This window comes from Plecotus auritus (genome assembly GCF_963455305.1).
Source record: "Plecotus auritus genome assembly, chromosome: 9".
Taxonomy (NCBI): Eukaryota; Metazoa; Chordata; class Mammalia; order Chiroptera; family Vespertilionidae; genus Plecotus; species Plecotus auritus.
Genome location: NC_137783.1, coordinates 108,796,342 through 108,815,861, shown reverse-complemented (window position 1 = coordinate 108,815,861; position 19,520 = coordinate 108,796,342). Strand labels below are relative to the sequence as shown.

The 19,520-nt window shown below is 40.3% G+C and overlaps 1 protein-coding gene across 3 annotated transcripts in view; it reads left to right on the top strand.

Moving 5' to 3' along the window:
- The window catches only part of UVRAG (UV radiation resistance associated), a 306,221-nt gene that overhangs the window by 41,618 nt on the left and 245,083 nt on the right, over positions 1 to 19,520 (top strand). For all 3 annotated transcript variants that reach the window (XM_080688155.1, XM_080688156.1, XM_080688157.1), the window contains exons 3-5: positions 4,277 to 4,311; positions 15,503 to 15,664; positions 19,010 to 19,084. In XM_080688155.1, coding sequence (XP_080544281.1) covers positions 4,277 to 4,311; positions 15,503 to 15,664; positions 19,010 to 19,084 — 272 coding nt within the window. The remainder of the gene's footprint in view (positions 1 to 4,276; positions 4,312 to 15,502; positions 15,665 to 19,009; positions 19,085 to 19,520) is intronic.

The window sequence follows — 19,520 nt, the reverse complement described above, 5'->3', positions numbered from 1 at the left end:
AAAGTAAAGAAACTAAGGTCCAAAAAGGTTGACTTGTCCAGGGTCAAGCTTATACATGGTAGTTTGGGGACTGGAACTGGTTTTCGGCTAAGTTTTTAAAAAATTCATTCTCTTTTTCACCATGCTGCTGACTTTCTTGTAATAGAATGTTTTGGATGTAACAGAATGATAGACACTGTAGGCTCATGTTTAGCATGTTAGAAATTACTTCAGACTCAGTGATTTCTTTCCAAATTGTTTGGCTCCTTTGTTGGCCTCTCTACATTTAAATTAGAAAATCCATTTTGAGGGTCTCATGGAGAAAGAAAATTGTTTAGTTTCATCTATAATAATAATCTATAATAATAAAAGCATATATGCTAATTAGACCGGATAGCCAGACAACCTTCCGGACATCATTCCGGATGTCCCTCTGGATGAAGCCATCACGACGGGGGCTGAGGCAGAGGCAGTTAGGGGTGAGCAGGCAGGCAGAGGCGGTTAGGGATGATCAGGCAGGCAGGTGAGTGGTTATGGGTGATGAGGCAGGCAGACAAAGGTGGTTAGGGGTGATGAGGCAGGCAGGTGAGTGGTTATGGGTGATCAGGCAGGCAGGTGAGTGGTTAGGGGCAATCAGGCAGGCAGGTGAGTGGTTAGGGGTGATCAGGCATGCAGGCAGAGTGGTTAGGGGCAATCAGGCAGGCAGGTGAGTGGTTAGGGGTGATGAGGTAGGCAGACAGAGGTGGTTAGGGGCAATGAGGCAGGCAGTGAGTGGTAAGGGGTGATGAGGCAGCAGGCAGAGTGGTTAGGGGTGATCAAGCAGGCAGGCAGGCCAGCGGTTAGAAGCCAGTGGTCCTGGATTGTGAGGGTTCAGGCCGGGCTGAGGGACCCCCTTCCTGTGCACGAATTTCGTGCACTGGGCCTCTAGTTTATATATAATTAGCAAATTTTGAAAGAAATAATGATACTATCCATCTTCTAAGAGCTGGAGGTATTTATTTTGGGAACTGATTAATAGTTTAACTTTGCAGATTAAAAGAAAAAAAGAGTATCTTTCTCCCCCCCCCACTGATTTTAAAAGTAATACATATTGTAATGAATTCAAATAATAGAAAAATGTAAAAGTATAAAGCGAAAGTACCCTGTTAGAAAAAACAACAGCTTTTTAGCCCTTTTAGTTGTTCTTTCTAAAAATATATATGGTGCGTATAAGTTAGAACATATGTATATATTAACATAATAAACACATTAAATTAACATACATGTAAATACATTAAATTACATATATGTTAATTTATTAATAAATTAATTTGTTAATTTACGTACATACATATGTATCTCTAGTTAATTTATGGTTGGAGTAATTGATTAGCCATTTGGGAAATAAAATGAAAAGAATAATACTTAGTGTTGCCTAATGTTGGGGAAACAGGTATTTTCCTAAGTGGGATTGTAAATTGGTACAATATTTTTAGTGAATAATTTGGTAATATCAAACTTATATTTTTCTTTTTGTCTTGCCATTTTACTTCAAAGGTTTTTTTATTTATAACATTAATTGAAATATCTAAAAATTGGTAGTAACCTAAATGTTCATCAGTAGGAGATTCTTTTTTTTGTTTTGTTACTCCTTACCTGAGGATATTTTTTCCATTGATTTATAGAGGGAGTGGAAAGGAGAGAGAGAGAGAGAAACATTGATGTGTGAGAGACACATCAATTGGTTGCCTCCATGAGCCCCAAAAGGGGCTAGGGATTGAACCTGCAACCCATGTAGAAGCCCTTGACTGGAAATTGAACCAGAGACCCTTTGGGGTGCAAGCCAGCACTCTAACCACTGAGGGCAGTAGCAGATTCTTTTTAAAGACGATTAGAATGATCTCTTTTCTTATTTCAAATAATTATTTGGAGGTAGAAAAATTAGAAAGTTTTCAAGCAAAAACTAAAAGTAAACAACTTAATATTGTCATCTAAGATAAACATTGTTAATAATTTGGATCCTGTTATAAAGTCTTAGAACCTGTTTTTTTTTCACTTAATATATTGTGACTATTTCTCCACAAAGTCAAATATCCTATCTTTACTTTTTTAGGAAGACAAGCTGAGAGTAACATAGATGATATGTTTGTCAAGAAGTGCTTTAACCAAAAGAGTATGCACATGAAAGTATTATGACAACCCTAGCCGGTTTGGCTCAGTGGATAGAACATCGGCCCATAGACCAAAGGGTTTGATTCTGGTCAAGGATACCGTACCTTGGTTGCAGGCTCCTCCCTGGCCTGAGCTCTAGTCAGGGCTCGTGCAGGAGGTAACCAATTGATGTATTTCTCTCACATTGATGTTTCTCTGTCATTCCTTCTCTCTTCCACTCTTCCTAAAAGTCAATGGAAAAATAATCTCAGATGAGGATTAACAACAACAACAAAAAAAGAGTGTTATGTCCATATTTGCTTTTTATTTACTGCGTGATGATTCCCAAGCTTCAGTTATCTTTTTTTAAAAAACATATACTTTTATTGATTTCAGAGAGGGAGAGGAAGAGAGAGATAGAAACATCAATAATGAGAGAGAATCATTGATCGGCTGCCTCTGCAGGCCACACACGGGATCGAGCCCACAACCTGGGCATGTGCTCTGACTGGGAATTGAACCGTGACCTCCTGGTTCATAGGTCGATGCTCAACCCCTGAGCCAGCCAGCCTGGCCAAACTTTAGTTATTAGTGGATCACCTTGACAAGTTGCACTCTTATTTGAATGTTACCTATTCCATTGCATATTTAATATATTTTTAAAAGTTTATTATTTTTAAACTTGTGGTTAAGAATAATGTGTAAAATTGTTGATTCAAAAAAACTTTTGTCTACCCTGTGCCAGGAATGGTTTTATGTACCAAGGAGACAATTGTACAAAACAGACACTACCACTACTCCTTTAAGGAGCTTATGATGAGTGGTGTAATATGAGCTGCACAAGTTTCAGTATATTAGAAAAAATATAGTTTGTCACGAATCATCTAAAATCACCCACCTCAAGTACCCATGATATGTGCATCATATTTGGGAAATAGTACTCTTTAGCAACCTAAGGATACAAGGGTCCTTGTAGGCTCTGCAGAGATAGAGCATCCTGGAGATGACTTTGGCAGGGTCTACAGGGAATGTTGGAGTGTGGTTGGAAATGTTTGCCTCAGTCACATTTCTCTTTTTTGATTGTGTCTTCAGGTTTTCTAACATTAACAACATACTTGAAGGTTTGTAGAGTCATGAAAGTTTAAAAAACATTTTTTTATATCCTCACATGAGGATTTTTTTTTATTGATTTTCAGAGAAAAGAAGAGATAGAGGGAAAGAGAGAGAGATAATGTGAGAGAGAAACACTGATTGGTTGTCTCTCGTAGGAGTTCCAACCTGGGATTGAACCTGCAACCTAGGTCTGTGCCCTGACCGTGAATTGAATCCACCACCTTTTAGTGTACCCAGTGATGTTCCAACTAACTGAGCTACCTGGCAAGGGCTGAACTACTAAATTTTAATGTTTACAGAGGATGTTTGGTCATTAGTCTAATTCTCTAAGTTGTCTGATGAAAAATAGGCCCAAAGCCGAAACCGGTTTGGCTCAGTGGATAGAGCCTGCGGACTGAAGGGTCCTGGGTTTGATTCCGGTCAAGGGCATGTACCTTGGTTGCGGGCACTTCCCCAGTGGGAGGTGTGCAGGAGGCAGCTGATCGATGTTTCTCTCTCATTGATGTTTCTAACTCTCTATTCCTCTCGCTTCCTCTCTGTAAAATATCAATAAAATATATTTTTTTTTAAAAAAGAAAGAGAAATGGGCCCAAAGAAATGAAAGAGACAGAATATTAATGACAGGTGGAATCAGAACCTAAGTTACCTGGTTGCTAGATCACTATTCATTTTACAGTACTACAATGAATAATCATAAGTGATGTTTGAAAAAAGCAGAGAATATGGAATCAGTTGTAGAGAGTGGCAGTAGGCAGAGGATAAGAAAGTCAGAGTTTTAAGGACTCAAATTAGAATCTAGGGTAAATGGAGCCAGTAAAAGTAAAAATCACTAACTTAAATCTTAACAGGTTTCAGCCTTCCTTTACTAATGTTTTCCCCTTTAAAACACTTTTATTTAATCTTTATTTCTACTTTAATTTTTTACAGATAAAGATATAGAGTAGATCCCTCGAAAATGTCTTACCAAAGCAAATGTTAAAAAATTTATCAGATTAAGAGTTAATGAAGCTTATTTTTTTCCAGATCACTTATTGTTCTTTTTCTTTTTTTCCAGAATTTTATAGAAGTGAAGTGATTAAGAATTCCTTGGTAAGTTTGCCTTCTGACAGGTGCATATGCCTATAACTCCTATTTCAGAAAATGCTGAGACATAAAATAAGGTCAAGTTTAGTTCTGCCTTCTCCCGTTAAATCTTCTGCTTAATTACTGCTTAAATCTTTATTGATTTGTTCATTGCTGTATCTCTAGTGCTTAAAACATGCCTGGCACATACCAGATGCTTGATAAATATTTGCTGAATGAACTGATATTTTTTCCATTAAAAACTTTGGTGTTTTTCAAATTAAATTTTATAATTCTATCACTTCTATTTACTATAGAGGTTTTTGACTTACCAAACATTGAAATAAATGATATTTGTTTAGATATAGTTCTTTAAAATGCTATCATATAGGATCCTTCCACCTGTTTTTGGCAATGGCATTCCTCAGAAATTTGGAAGTGTCCTACTTTTGATAATCTGTACACTTGATATTTGCATAAATGACTCAATTTATTGGGCCACATTGATTAAAAGAAGAGCTTTATGTCATGATAATATCCTTTTAATAGCCCAAGACCATTCTGGATTTGACCACTGTCTACATTTTTAAATCTCATCTCCTAATATTTTTTCTCACTCGTTGTGTTCTAGGCATACCTCATTTTTCAGTGCTTTGAACATGCCAAGCGTGTCTCGTTCCTATGCCTAGAATACTTGTTTCCACAGCTCTTCATTTGCCTGAAGAATTCTTTGAGGTCTCAGCTATGTCATTTCACCTAGACCTTCTATGGCTGTTCCATCTAAAGTATTTCCCTTTTGTCCTGACCTGTATGGCTCAGTTGGTTGGAGTGTTGTCCTGTACACCGAAAGGTCTTGGGTTGGATTCCTGGTTGGGGCACATACCTAGGTTGTGGGTTTGATCTCCGGTTGGAGTGCATACAGGAGGCAACTGATTGATGTTTCTCTGTCACATTGATGTTTCTTTTTCTCTGTAAAAATCAATACAAACATATCCTCAGGTGAGGATTAGAAAAAAAATGCTGCTCTTTAAAAAAAATAAATAAATACAGTGGTTCCCTTTTCTCTATTCACTGTTTTTCACGTCATCTGTTTTATTTTCTTTAGAGCATTCTTACTTTTGGGAACGCTTATTCACTTGTTTGTGTTTATTTATTATCCATCTCCCATCTACCACAGTGTAAGTCTCATGAGAGCAGGGACCTTCCCAATCTTGTGCATCTCTGAAACCCTACAGTGTAGAATAGTACAGATGCTCAGTGAGTATTTGTTAAATGAATAAATCAGTGATGTATTATATTTTCAGAATCCTTTAAAATATGTTATTCCATTTCGATCCATAGAAAATCATGAAGGGTAGATGGAGTAGGTCTTAAGAAACTGCCACACAGAGAGGCCCAGCAACTTTCGTAGTTCTACAACTGCAAGACCAGAACTTCAGTTCCCAGACCTTCTCTCTTAAAGTTTCTACTACTCGTTCCTCTTCATCAAGCTGTCTTCCAAATGTCTCAAATATCATACTAGATTTTGATCCTCAGCCAAACAGGTTCCTTAAGCCCATCTCTGAGGAGCTCCAGTCATCAGTAAAGCTCTTCAAGCATTACACGATTCATGATAAATGGCTAGCATCATGCTTGACATAGTAGCTACTGAGTCAATATTAGTTTTTCCTTTTCTTTTGGCTTAGGCATTCCTCAGTTAGAAATTTGGAAGTGGAAATAGAAATAGAAAAAGCCCACAGAAAAGTGAGAGCTGGAGAAAGGGGTTATAGAGTAGAAACGTCACTTTGAAATATCTGCTCCCTTTTCTGTAGTCAAAACTATAGTTGGAGATGCTTTTACAACATTCCCTTGCATTTTCTCTGGATTTGTATCATAATGGACTTCATGCTATAGTGGTACCTTATGTACAATTCTGCATTATTAGTATTGTATTTACTTGATATTCACTTGACTTCCAGATCCATATTTCTAAACATTGTCACCTATCTTCAGCTCCTTTTGACTCCTGTCTTCAGTTGTTTCTGAGCTATCTCTATGAAATGTGACATCTTCATCCCTGGTGTACTTAGGCTGAATCATGTTTTGTAAAAATGGATTCCAGACAAGGGAGAGGGTTGGACAAAAAGACTTCCAAGGTCCTTTTCACTTATAGTTTCTCCTGTAATTGTTTCCTGAGTATACCACTTACCAAGACTTGCTTGCATTGTACTTGTTCAAAAGCATTTCATCTCCCAAAGTGGATGAAAGCTCCTGGAGGTAGGAGACTGCCCGAAGATCTTTATGTCGCCCTAGCTCCCACTGTATTCCTTCTGTTGGGTAGTTGTTTGTTAAATGTTGATTCATTGATATTTCCTTTTAAGGATATTCTTTGAGATTATATTTTTGGCAAGGATTGTTTGTTTCTTTTATAACCTTATTATAGATTTAAGAAACCTCAGTTCATTTCTCTTCTTTTTGAAAGGATTCATCTTAGCTTTTTGCTAAGTCATTGTGACTGATGCAGATTAAAGGGCACTGAGCACCACAGGAATCAACAACCCTCAGGGCACATGATGGGGATGGCACTTTGTTACCTTGCTTCCTGCTGTCTCTGAAGAACCGCAGATGAGCAGAATTTGTTAATTTTTTTCCCTGTTCAGGAGCTTTTTTTTTTTGTCACCTGCAGAAAGAGAGAGAAAGAGAAGAGAGAGAGAGAGAGAGAGAGACAGAGACATCAAAAGGTCCTCCCTCACGCACCACGCACCCCAAACCTGCCACCTTTTGGTGTATGGAACAATGCTCCATCCTACTGAGCCACACAGGCTAGGGTTCCTGCTTAGGACTTTATAATTCTTCAACTATTGTGATATTTGCTGAATAGAGTTAATGATTTAAATGCTTTTATTCCTCCTCTTTACCATTGTGCTTGGTACATAGAAGGTGCTCAGCAAATGTTTCTTAATGAATGGATTCTTCCACAAATATACTTATTGACTGACTTCTAATTAGCCACTAAAGGATTAGGCAAACTAATACTTTATTTCTAGCTAAGTTTTTGGTAAATTTTCACTCTGGTGAACTAAGTTGGACTCTGGTGAGGTTGTAAATAATCCTTTTTACTCATGTAACTTTAAGGCTTTGACTTTTTCCTAGGTATGCATTCTGAGCTTGTTTTTAGACCAGAGTGGCCTGGTTTTGACACTCTGATGTCAGAGGCAACATGGAAAAATGGATACAAAATTAGAAACAGTGTTTTTCCTTAAAGATTAGATAAATTGTCCTTTTTAAAAAAATATTTTTATTGATTTCAGAGAGGAAGGGAGAGGGAGAGAGAGAGATGGAAACATCGATGATGAGAGGGAATCATTGATCAGCTGCCTCCTACATGCCCCCAACTGGGGATCAAGCCTGCAACCTGGGTTTGATTGGAATCGAACCTGGGACCCTTCAATTCACAGGCTGACGCTCTATCCACCAAGCCAAACCAACTAGGGCTAGTTCTATTTAATTTTAATTTAACTACACATGACTAATGGATATAGTGTTGGACAGCACATTTCTAGATGTTTCTGAAAAGCTTTCTTAGAATCTATAACATTAGTAGGAATAAATCTCTGTGTGTGTGTGCTTTTAAAAATATATATACTTTGCACTTATACTAGTACCATTCTAAATCAGTACAATAGCTGTTCATATGGTTGCCTTAGGTCCTCTAATATACAGGATAAACCTCATGAAGGCAGGGCCTTTGTATGGATCATCGTCATATCTCCATAGGCATTGTATTGTGCTTGGCTTGTACTTGGCAAACAAGTAAGGAAAATGCAAATTATAGTCTAGTATATACATAGCCTAATCCAAGTTGTCAGTTGTAAGACTCATCATTATTTTATGCTCACCAAGAAAAAGGGAGCTCTTACGTTTAAACTGAAACACAGAGCCTTGGCAATAGTCCTGTGGGAATTGTGATCAATCTTACTAGCCTCTTATTACTTTGAGATTTCTTTCACCCATTCCAAGGAAGTATTTATTTAGCAGTTTTTCCTTCCTTCAGGTGTATTGCTTGACCTGTGATAGGGAATATTTTGTATGTATTTTAGTGATAAAATAGAAATCATCTTCCTCAATTTGTGGCAATTTCCTTAAGTCTTATGAAGAAGATGGATGAGTTTATTTCTCCACTGACAAATATTTGCTTCTCTAATACCAAATTCATGCCTTGTTGCTCTATTTCTGTCCCTTAGCTCTTTTTAAAAATTTTTTAATTTTTAAAAAATCTTTATTGTGAGATTATTACAGATGCCCCTCCCCCTGCATATCTCCCCTCCACCCGATTCCCACCCCACCCCAGGCCCTCACCACACTGTTGTCTGTGTCCATAGGTAATGCATACATGCACATAAGATCTTTGTCTAATCTCTTCCTGCACCAACCCCCCCTCCGCCCCCCAACACCCTCTTCCCTCTGAGAATCGTCAGTCTGTTCCATTTCCATGCCTCTGATTCTATTCCATTCACCAGTTTATTCATCAGGTTTTTTATTCATTTGATTTTTAGATTTACTTGTTGATAGATATGTATTTGTTGTCACTTTGTTGTTCATAATTTTTTATCTTTACCTTTATCTTCTTCTTCCTCTTAAAGGATACCCTTCAGCATTTCATATAATACTCGTTTGGTGGTGACTAACTCCTTTAGCTTTTCCTTGTCTGTGAAGCTCTTTATCTGACCTTCAATTCTAAATGATAGCTTTGCTAGGTAGAGCAATCTTGGTTGTAGGTTCTTGTTATTCATCATTTGAATATTTCTTGCCACTCCCTTCTGGCTTGCATAGTTTCTGTTGAGAAATCAGCTGACAGTTATATGGGCACTCCCTTGTAGGTAACTGTTTTTCTCCTGCTGCTTTTAATATTCTCTCTTTGTCTTTTGCCCTTGGCATTTTAATTATGATGTGTCTTGGTGTGGTCCTCTTTGGATTCCTCTTGTTTGGGGTTCTTTGTGCTTCCTGGACTTGTAAGTCTATTTCTTTCACCAGGTAGGGGAAGTTTTCTGTCATTATTTCTTCAAATAGGTTTTCAATATCTTGCTCTTTCTCTTCTTCTGGCACCCCCATAATTCAGATGTTGTTTCACGTGAAGTTGTCCCAGAGGCTTCTTACACTATCTTCATATTTTTGGATTATTTTTTCTTTTTGCTCTTGTGGTTGTGTGTTTTTTGCTTCCTCATATTTCAAATCATTGACTTGATTCTCGGGATCCTCTAGTCTACTGTTGAATCCCTGTATATTATTCTTTATATCAGTCAGTGTATGCTTAATTTCTGACTGGTTCTTTTCCTTTTTTTTTTTTTTTTGCATTCTCACTAAGATCCTTGAAGGTCTCACTAAATTCCTCAGAGGTTTCTAGAAGATTTTTGAGTAACTTTATAACCGTGGTTTTGAACTCTATATCCAGTAGTTTGCTTTCTTCCATTTCTTTCATTTGTGACATGTTTCTTTGTCTCTGCATTTTGGCTGCTTCCCTATGTTTGTTTCTATGTATTGGGTATCTGCTAAGTCTCCTTGAGTTGATGGAGTGACCTTGTGTAGTATGTGTCCTATAGGGCCCAGTGGCTCAGCCTCCCCAATCACCTGAGGTGAACACTCTTGGTGCACCCCTTTGTGGGCTGTGTGCACAGTCTTGTTGTAGTTGAGCCTTGATTACTGTTGGTGTCACTGGGAGGAATTGACCTCCAGGCCAGTTGGCTGTGGGGACCAGTTGCGACTACAGTGGGAGAGCTGCTATGCAGGAGACACCCTTATGGAGCAGGACTTCCTTCAGTGGGGCTTTGGTGCTCACTGAGTCTGCCCCTTGAGTGTGTTACTTATGGATGTGAAGAGTTGTAATCTGGTATGGTCTCACACTAACCACTGTGTACACTGGCTCTTGGGTCTCCAGGGAGGTGCATAGTCAGCCAATGCCTGAGGCCACCCAGCAGGAGCTACAGAGAGATCTGCAGATTCCTCCTCTTTGTATCGGGTTTGGAAGTGCCCAGGTGAGGCCCAGCTATGAAGCAAGGCAGGCTGGTGCTGGTGCCAGCCTTGGGCCTTTTATTGATAGCTTTGGGGCTCCCTGACTCAGTTCCAGCTTGTTTGACAGGTTTTAGGCTGAGAAAGGACAGGCCATTCATATGCAAAAGCCGCTGAGCACAGCTTGGGTGGGGTTGTAGATTGGGTGGGATGGGGTCTCAGGGAATCACCAGGGCAAAGCAAACAGGAATGGCTTCCAGTCAGCCCTGCACCAAGGAGGTTCCCACATGGGAACAGTGACCGCTGCGAGCACCTCTGTCTGGACGAACGCCGCCCCCGAGTTCCTGCCCTGATGCCAGACAGTCCAGTTTCTCCCTGTATGTGTCTGGGTCCCCAAGAGCCTCGCCCAGCACTGGAGCTCAGAGGAAGTGGGAGCTTGTAAATTCAGTTTGCGGTGCCGGCATTTTAAGAGGAGCAGCTCTCTAGTTGTACTACTTCCACTCAGCCAGATTTCCCATGGTTCTGGATGATAGTTGTTCTGTATAGTGGTTCTGGATGATAGTTGTTCTGGATGTTAGTTGTAATTTTTATGTGGTTGTGGGAGGCAGCAAGTACAGGCATTTACCTATGCCACCATCTTGGTTCCTCATCCTTTAGCTCTTGTCTTTTAATGCCATAAATTAATTTTACCTGTTTTTGAGTTTTATGGAAATTAAACCATACAGTGTGTACTTTTTTTTGTGTCTGACTTCCATGTCTTAAGTTTATATCATGAGTCATTCATATTGTGGGGTTATATTTGAAGTTTGTTTGCTCTATAGTATTCTATCCTGTGACTATACCAGAATGTGTCCATTCTTCTGTTGATGGGCATTTGGTTAGTTTCTAGTTTTGAATTAAGATAAGTAGTGCTGCTATGAACTTTCTTGTGTGTATCTTTTGGTTGAAAGTATGTATTCATTTTTGTTGGTTATATATCTAGGAATTGACTTGCTGGGGATATGCAAGGGATCAGCTTTAATGTATATTTCCAGTTTTCCAAAATTATTGTTTTATTTACACTCTCACCAGCAGTCTGAGAGAATTCTCTTTACTCCATATTCTTGTGACCCACTTAATTCATTAATCTTTTGAATTTAAACTTTTGATAGATATTATATACAGGATTTTTAAAAGTCTAAATCAATAAATATATTTTAAATGGCACTTAAACTCAGCACAACTAGTACCAAGGCTGTGCCTAACTTGAAAGAATTGATATTAACTATAGCTATTTTTAAGGTTGTGCATGTAGAGATATCTGATGACTGCCACCTGGTGGTCAAATATTATAGGACCATACTGATTTTAGCATTTCTAAAATCAGAATTCATCTTATAAAGTGAAGTACAAGTTAGAATTGATAAATTGGAATATGTTAAATGGTAATAAATATGAATATTGAGTAAAATAACGCAGTAAAAGGGGGTACCTGGTAGGGGTGGGGTTGCTTGTTTTTCTATGGTAATGATAAAAAAGATATCGTTTGAGCAGACACCTGAACGAAGTGAGGGAACAAGCTATGTATCTATGTGGGGGAAACTGCACAGCTACAGAGGTTCCAGGCCAAGAAACAGGAAAGTACAAAAGCGGGAGTGTACTTGAGGTTTTCAAGAAATGCCTAAGGAGTTAGTGTGGCTGAAGTGGGTGAGCGTGTGTGGCTTGAGATTTTGCGACAAATATGACACAGAGACAAGGGGATTGAGGACAGGGCAGCAGGGAAAATGACCCGGGGAAATAGGAGGAGGTAGTGAAAGGCTGGATCGAGTAAGAATAAGATTTTAGAAAGGATACAGTTATAGGCCACACAAAATTAGGGGCATCTGATAGACAAGGACCCCCTTTTTCTGTTTTCTAATGTCCCAGCACATGCTTTATCTAGAGAAGGCCTATCAGTGTCTGTTGCATTGCGTAACAAGAACAATCCTTTGACAGGTTAGATCGTGGAGATGTGTCTGTAAGTTACGTCTGAGTGATGGTTTATTCTCAGATATATTTAGCATAAAATAGTTACTGGTGAATGTGTAGTTCAACTTAAAGTCTAGCTTCAGCTCGCCATTTCCTCCAAACGATTTGTCAACTTTTGGGAAAGTTAACAAAATCTCAGTGACAGTGAGATTCTGAAATTATATTATGGTACTAGAGGCCCAAGGCTCGAAATTTATGCAAGAGTAGGCCTTCCTTCCCCTGGCTGCTGGCATGGGCTTCCCTCCAGCCACCGCAGGCACCTGGAACCCTGGCTTCCCTCGCAGCCTATTATGCTTTTATTATTTTAGAAGATATTCTAGAGCTCCTGCACTTTTGTTGAGGGGGATCTTACAGAGGCGAGGGAATGGCTGCCTCTTCATGTGGTGCAATGGCAAGGCCAGGAAGGCCCTCCAACTCCTGCTCTTTAGTTTTAGGGCCTAAAATTATATCATGAGGAGATACCATAATTTGATTTGTAAGAGGTGGTATTTTCCCCATTATTTGGTTATTTAAAAATTAGTTTTATTGCGTTTTGTTGAGACACAGCACATTAAAGGGCACAAATAGTAATAGCCTGATGATTTTTCAAAGAGATCAATGTAATCAGATCAATAAATAGAACTTGATCAGCACCTCTTGTGTTCTCCCTCTAGTTACTACTTCTTCCCAAAGAGAACTATTATCTGACTTCTGGCACCATAGATTAGTTCTGCTAGTTTTTGAAAATATGGCATATTTTCCTTTTCTATATATATGTCACACTTGTGAGATTCATCCCTGTTGTTGCATCTTCATTAACCTTGAAACCTTTCAGTGGCCCCACATCTTATACCCAGTAAAGGACTGAGTCCTTGACAAGGCAGAAAATATCTTTCAGTTTAGTCCCCTGTTTATTTCTCCAGCTTTGTGTCCGTCTCTCTTGTGTTGTGTGCGCCAGCAGTTGTCTTAGCTCCCTGACCACACTCGCTGTTTCACACCCCGAGCCTTGTTTACCTTGTTCCCTTTGCCTGCACTTCCTTATTTTAACCAGGTAAAATCCTACTTGTCTGTTAGTAGCCGGGTCTCATAGCCTCTGTGATGTCTTTCCCCTGTTCCTTCTGTTAGAAATGCTCGTCAACGGTGTGGGAATGAGACAAACACTCGAAAGTGGATCGGCAAGGCAGACTTACTCCTGCGCAGAAGAGTGCAGTTGCCATGATTTTCCTTTTGGGCTTTATTTCCCAATGCGGGTCTGCCCTGCCCCTCACTCCGACTCTGACTTGATTGGGCAGGGCTTGGAGCTCCGATTCACATTATTGCATGATTGGCTAATTCAGAGGAAGGGGAGGGGTAAGGCAGAGCCTAAGATGGCGGCCCCCTGAGAATCTGAAGGTCATATTGAAATAGCAGAGCCTAAGATGGCGGCCCCCTGAGAATCTGAAGGTCATATTGAAATAGCAGAACCTAAGATGGCGGCCCCCTGAGAATCTGAAGGTCATATTGAAATAGCAGAACCTAAGATGGTGGCGAGCTCCTTTCTTTGACAGAAAAGATCCCTGGTTCACTCTCACACTTCAAAGTTTATTATTCCCTCCTTGCTACTGTGTAGCCTTTGCATCATTCTGTTATTGAACTTTCCATGGAACAATAGAATTACTTAAATAGAGGTTTGAAGCCAACAGATTTGAGGTATTTTGAGGCATTGTTTATATTTCTTTTCTTAATAATTGTGTCTTAATTGTTGAATAAGTAAATAAATGAATTATCATATGGAGATGTACTAATGAGAGATTAAGACTATATGCTCCTTTTAATGACTGTAATAAACCAGAGGCCCAGTGCACGAAATTCGTGCATGGGGGGGGCCCTCAGCCCAGTCTGCACTCTCTCCAATCTGGGACCCCTCGAGGGATGTCGGACTGCCCGTTTAGGCCTGATCCCGGTAGGATTGGGCCTAAACAGGCAGTTGGACATCCCTCTCACAATCCAGGACTGCTGGCTTCCAACCGCTCGCCTGCCTGCCTTCCTGATTGCCCCTAACCGCTTCTGCCTGCCAGCATGATCACCCCCTAACCACTCCCCTGCCAGCCTGATTGATGCCTAACTGCTCCCCTGCCAGCCTGATGGCCCCTAACTGCCTTCCCCTGCAGGCCCTGTCACCCCCAACTTCCCTTCTCTGCCGGTCTGGTCACCCCTAACTGCCCTTCCCTGCAGGCTTGATCGCCCCCAACTGCCCTCCCTTACAGGCCTGGTCTCTCCCAACTGCCCTCCCCTGCTGGCCTGATCACCCACAACTGCCCTCCCTTGCAGACCTGGTCCCTCCCAACTTCCCTCCCCTGCTGGCCATCTTGTGGTGGCCATCTTGTGTCCACATGGGGGCAGCCATCTTGTGTGTTGTAGTGACGGTCAATTTGCATATTACTCTTTTATTAGATAGGAATAGAGGCCTGGTGCATGGGTGGGGGCTGGCTGGTTTGCCCTGAAGGGTTTCCTGGATCAGGGTGGGGGTTCCCTTGGGGCGTGGGGTGGCCTGGGCAAGGGGCCTGTTGTGGTTTGCAGGCCGGCTCTCCGCTTGGGTCACCAGGGGGCGTGGCCGTCCTGCAAACCACCACAGGCCCCTCGCCCAGGCCACCCCACACCCGCTGGCGACCCAAGCTGAGGCCCTGGTATCTGGGATTTATTTATCTTCTATAATTGAAACTTTGTAGCCTTTAGCGGAGGCCAGGGCCGGCCAGGGTGGGCGGAAAGCTTGGCTTCCTCCATCGCCGGGGAAACCCAAGCCTCCTGCTTCTCCAGCTCCGTGGCTGCTGCCATTTTTGTTGGGATTTATTTATCTTCTATAATTGAAACTTTGTAGCCTTGAGCAGAGGCCAGGAGGGGCGGAAAGCTTTGCTTCCTCCATCACCAGGGAAACCCAAGCCTCCTGCTCACTCCATGGCCGCAGCCATCTTGGTTGGGTTAATTTGCATACTCTCTCCTGATTGGCTGGTGGGCGTGGCTTGTGGGTGTAGCGGAGGTATGGTCAATTTGCATATTACTCTTTTATTAGGTAGGATAAGAGAAATTTAAAAATGCCATTATTACCCCTGTCCTGCTAATTGGAATGTCTTCTTGGTTCACTTAAGTTTGCATTTTAATATATTTATGAGGTCTTTGGTTTTTTACAAACAAAATGATTCCAACCTAATTGAAATAACTGGAAACAAGATAGAGTCTTTCTTAGGCATGTTTTCATTTTCATCAACAGAATCCAACATGGCGGAGTCTCGATTTTGGATTAATGCCCGACCGCCTTGATACCTCTGTGTCCTGTTTCGTGGTGAAGATATGGGGTGGGAAGGAGGCCGCCTACCAGCTGCTGATCGAGTGGAAAGTCTGCCTGGACGGGCTGAAGTACTTGGGTCAGCAGGTAATGTGGAGGCTGCAGTTCCAAGTGGTTGCCTTCTCTACATTAACTTCTTCAGCTTCCTGTTGATTCTTCTGATTCTACATTTAAAGTTTGTTTACTTAGAGAAGTTTGAATCTTGCCAAGTATGAACAATAACCTTTAATTGAAGAAATTTATGGAGAAGGACCCTAATCTGCTAATTTAAGGATTAAAAAAAACAACTACTGGCTGCCGCCCTCCACCCATGCTCCGACTGGGGAGCAAACCCGCAACCTTTGCTGGATGGGATGACACTCCATCCAACTGAGCCGATGGCCAGGGCAAGGGATTTCTTTCTTTTTTTAGGAAAGAATATGCTTTCTCATAGCACAAGGCTTCTGTCTTATTGGATGTTCTCCCCCTAGAATCTGAAAATTAAGTTGAAAATAAGGAACATACTATTAAACACCTTCTTTTATGACCAGTAGAGCTGGGAATAAGAAGAGCTACTGCTGTTTACTGGGCACAGGGATGACAGATGCCTGGCTTACAATCTGCTCCCCATTCCCAGGAGTCATAGGCATCGGCGATCACAGCACTTGTTTTGCCGAGCCCAGACGTCGCTCCATAATCTTTCTAACACGGTGCTCCAAGATGCAATCAGCAACACGTTAGAACTGCATATGAAGTGAAACCTATTTGCCACCCCAGACATAGGTTATTATAATTAATGTTAATGGCAACTTGTGAAGGTTGATATTATTGCCCCGATTTTCCAAATGGGAGAATTTGTCCTCAAAGAGTTTAAGAAATTGCTCAAGGTCACAGCTCGCTGGAGCTAAGGTTTAAACCAGACCTGGCTGACTTAGCACTCATTCTCCTTGTGCCATAGCACACTTACATGTCATCATGGTCGTCACCCACTTTGCCTTGGGGTGAATGCCATTTCTATTTTGTGATACCTATGGGACTACTGTTAAAGGTAACCCTAAAACGTTAGTCATATCTACAAACATCCCTGATGTTTCTTTTTAAAAAAAATATATTTTTTATTGATTTCAGAGAGGAAGGGAGAGGGAGAGAAAAATAGAAACAACAATGGTGAGAGCAAATCACTGATCGGCTGCCTCCTGCACGCCCCCTACTGGGCACTGAGCAGTGACCTCCTGGTTCTGGTTCATAGGTTGACGCTCAACCACTGAGCCATGCCAGCTGGGCATCCTGATGTTTCTTAATATTTTATTTACCATATACTCTGTGGTGTGTGTTTCTTTTAAAGAAACAATTTAATTCTACATATTTAGATTAGAAAAATGTCTGTCCTTGTTTGACTTACCATACTTTATTTATTTTGTGTCCTGTAGTGATCGGAACAATGCATGTGACAGATATTTCCTTACCTGCTGCAAATTCTAACCGGCTGCAAATCCTTAATCTTCTTTATTTTTGTATTTTTCCCCTCTATTTTAGGGCTGGTCTTAATCATAAATGGTAAGATAATGAATTTTGGTTGGGCCTCTCTCCTCTCAGTACCAGAAACTTGTTGCATTGACACTGGCCTGCCAGGCCTGCCTGCCCCGAAGCGCACACCCTGCCTGTCTCCCCACAAGCTGTGTAGTTGACTTGCTGTGGTTAGACTGATACTAAGCACTTGTTTATTTTTCTTTTGAAAGTATCTTCATTTTGTGGAGGATGGTGTTTCCTTTTTTTTTGTTTTGTTATTCCTCACCCGAGGATATTTTTCCATTGATTTTTAGGGAGAGTGGAAGGGAGAGGGAAAGATAGAGAGAAACATTGATGTGAGAGACACACATCAATTGGTTGCCTCCTGCACAAGCCCGACCAGGGCGCAGGCCGGGGAGGAGCCTGCAACCGAGGTACATGCCCTTGACTGGAATCGAACCTGGGACTCTGGTCTGCAAGCCAACGCTCTATCCACTGAGCCAAACTGGCTAGGGCAAGGATGACGATGCTTAACATTAGAGTTGCAGGTCTATAGGCTACAGAGTTGGAATTTGTGTAGAATTGTTATTTCTTTCACAAATGTTTGACAGAATTCTTTAGTGAGGTCATCAGGGTGGTAAGATTTCTTTTTTAAAAAAATTTTTATTTATTGATTTTAGAGAGAGAGGGAGAGATAGATAGATAGAAAGAGAGATGTTGGGATTGATTTGTTGTTCCACTTATTTATACTTTCATCGGTTGATTCTTGTATTGTTTTATGTGCTCTGACTGGAGATTGAACCCACAACCTTGGCTTATTGGGACAATGCTCTAAACCAGTGATCGGCAAACTCATTAGTCACAGATTGGCAAATCGCGAGCTGCAGTTTGCCGACCACTGCTCTAACCTACTGAGCTACCTGGCCAGGGCCCAGGTGTTAAGATTTCTTTGTGGGGAAGTGGGAAAGTATGACTTGAATTTCTTTATTAGGTAAGAGGCTATTCAGGTTATCTGTGTCTTCTTAAGTAAGCTTTGATAGGTTCCAAAGAATTTGTTGATTTCACTTATATTGCTATAAAAATTTCTACAGTGTTCCTATATCCATTTTATGTACGTAGGCTAAATGATTCTTTCTTCTTTTATTCTTGCTGTTGGTAATTTCTGTCTTCTCTTAGGATCATTCTTACTAGAGATTTAGCAATATTATTATTTTTTTCAAAAAACTGTATTTTGTCTCATTGAATATCTTTATTGTTATTATTTTCAGTTCTACTGATTTCTGCTTTTATCAAGTAACTAAATCTATTTCCATGCATGTTTCACAATTGGATACTTTATGCTATTATGAGCAGTTTTTATCTTAATTCTTAAATTTTAAAGTTTTAACCTTCCTACCTTCCAGGTGAAGGTTAATTTGTGGTGGCATTAAGTAAAACTCAAGTCAGTTGCATTTGAAAGAGAATGGTATGCAAACAATAATTACGCAGACATTTAAAGACTTTAGGGATTAGGGATTATTTTTAAACACTCTTTGAAAATAGGAAATATTCATCTTTTATTTTTTTCCTAGGGCTTCATGTTTTTAAGGTGCTCTTATAGACTAACTGGATTGTGTTTTCTTTGAGATAAGAGAATACATGCTATCAGCTTCTGAATCCCTGTACCTTAAGAATAGTCTCTCCATAACAGCCTCAAGAAGTGTTTGTGGAAAATACATGTGAATGATGGTGCCCGTGATCTCATGTGATGGTTTGTGAGGCTTTTGTGGGAAGCCTTGGTTGATTACCTGGTCCAATGATAGTGATTTGTTTTCTACCGGCTGGTTGGATAGAGCCAGCCTGTTTTTCAGCCGTGAAGTATCCTGTTGTAACTGTTATTCTCCAATCATATTAAAACTTGACTGGAATGAGAGGAACTAATAGTATGTTTTCCTCCCCTCTTAGATTCATGCCCACAACCAAAATGAAATAATATTTGGGCTGAATGATGGCTACTATGGTGCTCCATATGAACATAAGGTAAGAGCTTTTCCTAGTGCTAGGAGTTTTGTTTAGGGTGGGTATGCCTTGGCTTATAAGGAAAAACGCTCTGCGTAAACAAAACCATGTTTTAAGTCTTGTAAATTTGTTGTTTGGTGTGGCTTAGGAGGAATGCCTTTAAAATGAAACCTTATTTTATAACCACCCCTATTCATCTTTTCTAAATCTAGATTATCTTCATTTTCCTTCAAGGAAATGGAACTGCTTTTTCTTATTCTATATAATTCTTTGGGGATTAAGAAAGAACAGTGAATTTTGATTAAATGCAGTAACAATTTTGTTAAATGTTTCAGATATCTTTTACAACTTTCAATATATCTAAAAAACTATGAGTCAAGTTATATTATAGCCAATGCTATCTCTATTTCTAAAGACAATTAGAGAAAGGAAAGGGAAGAGAATCCATATTTACTAA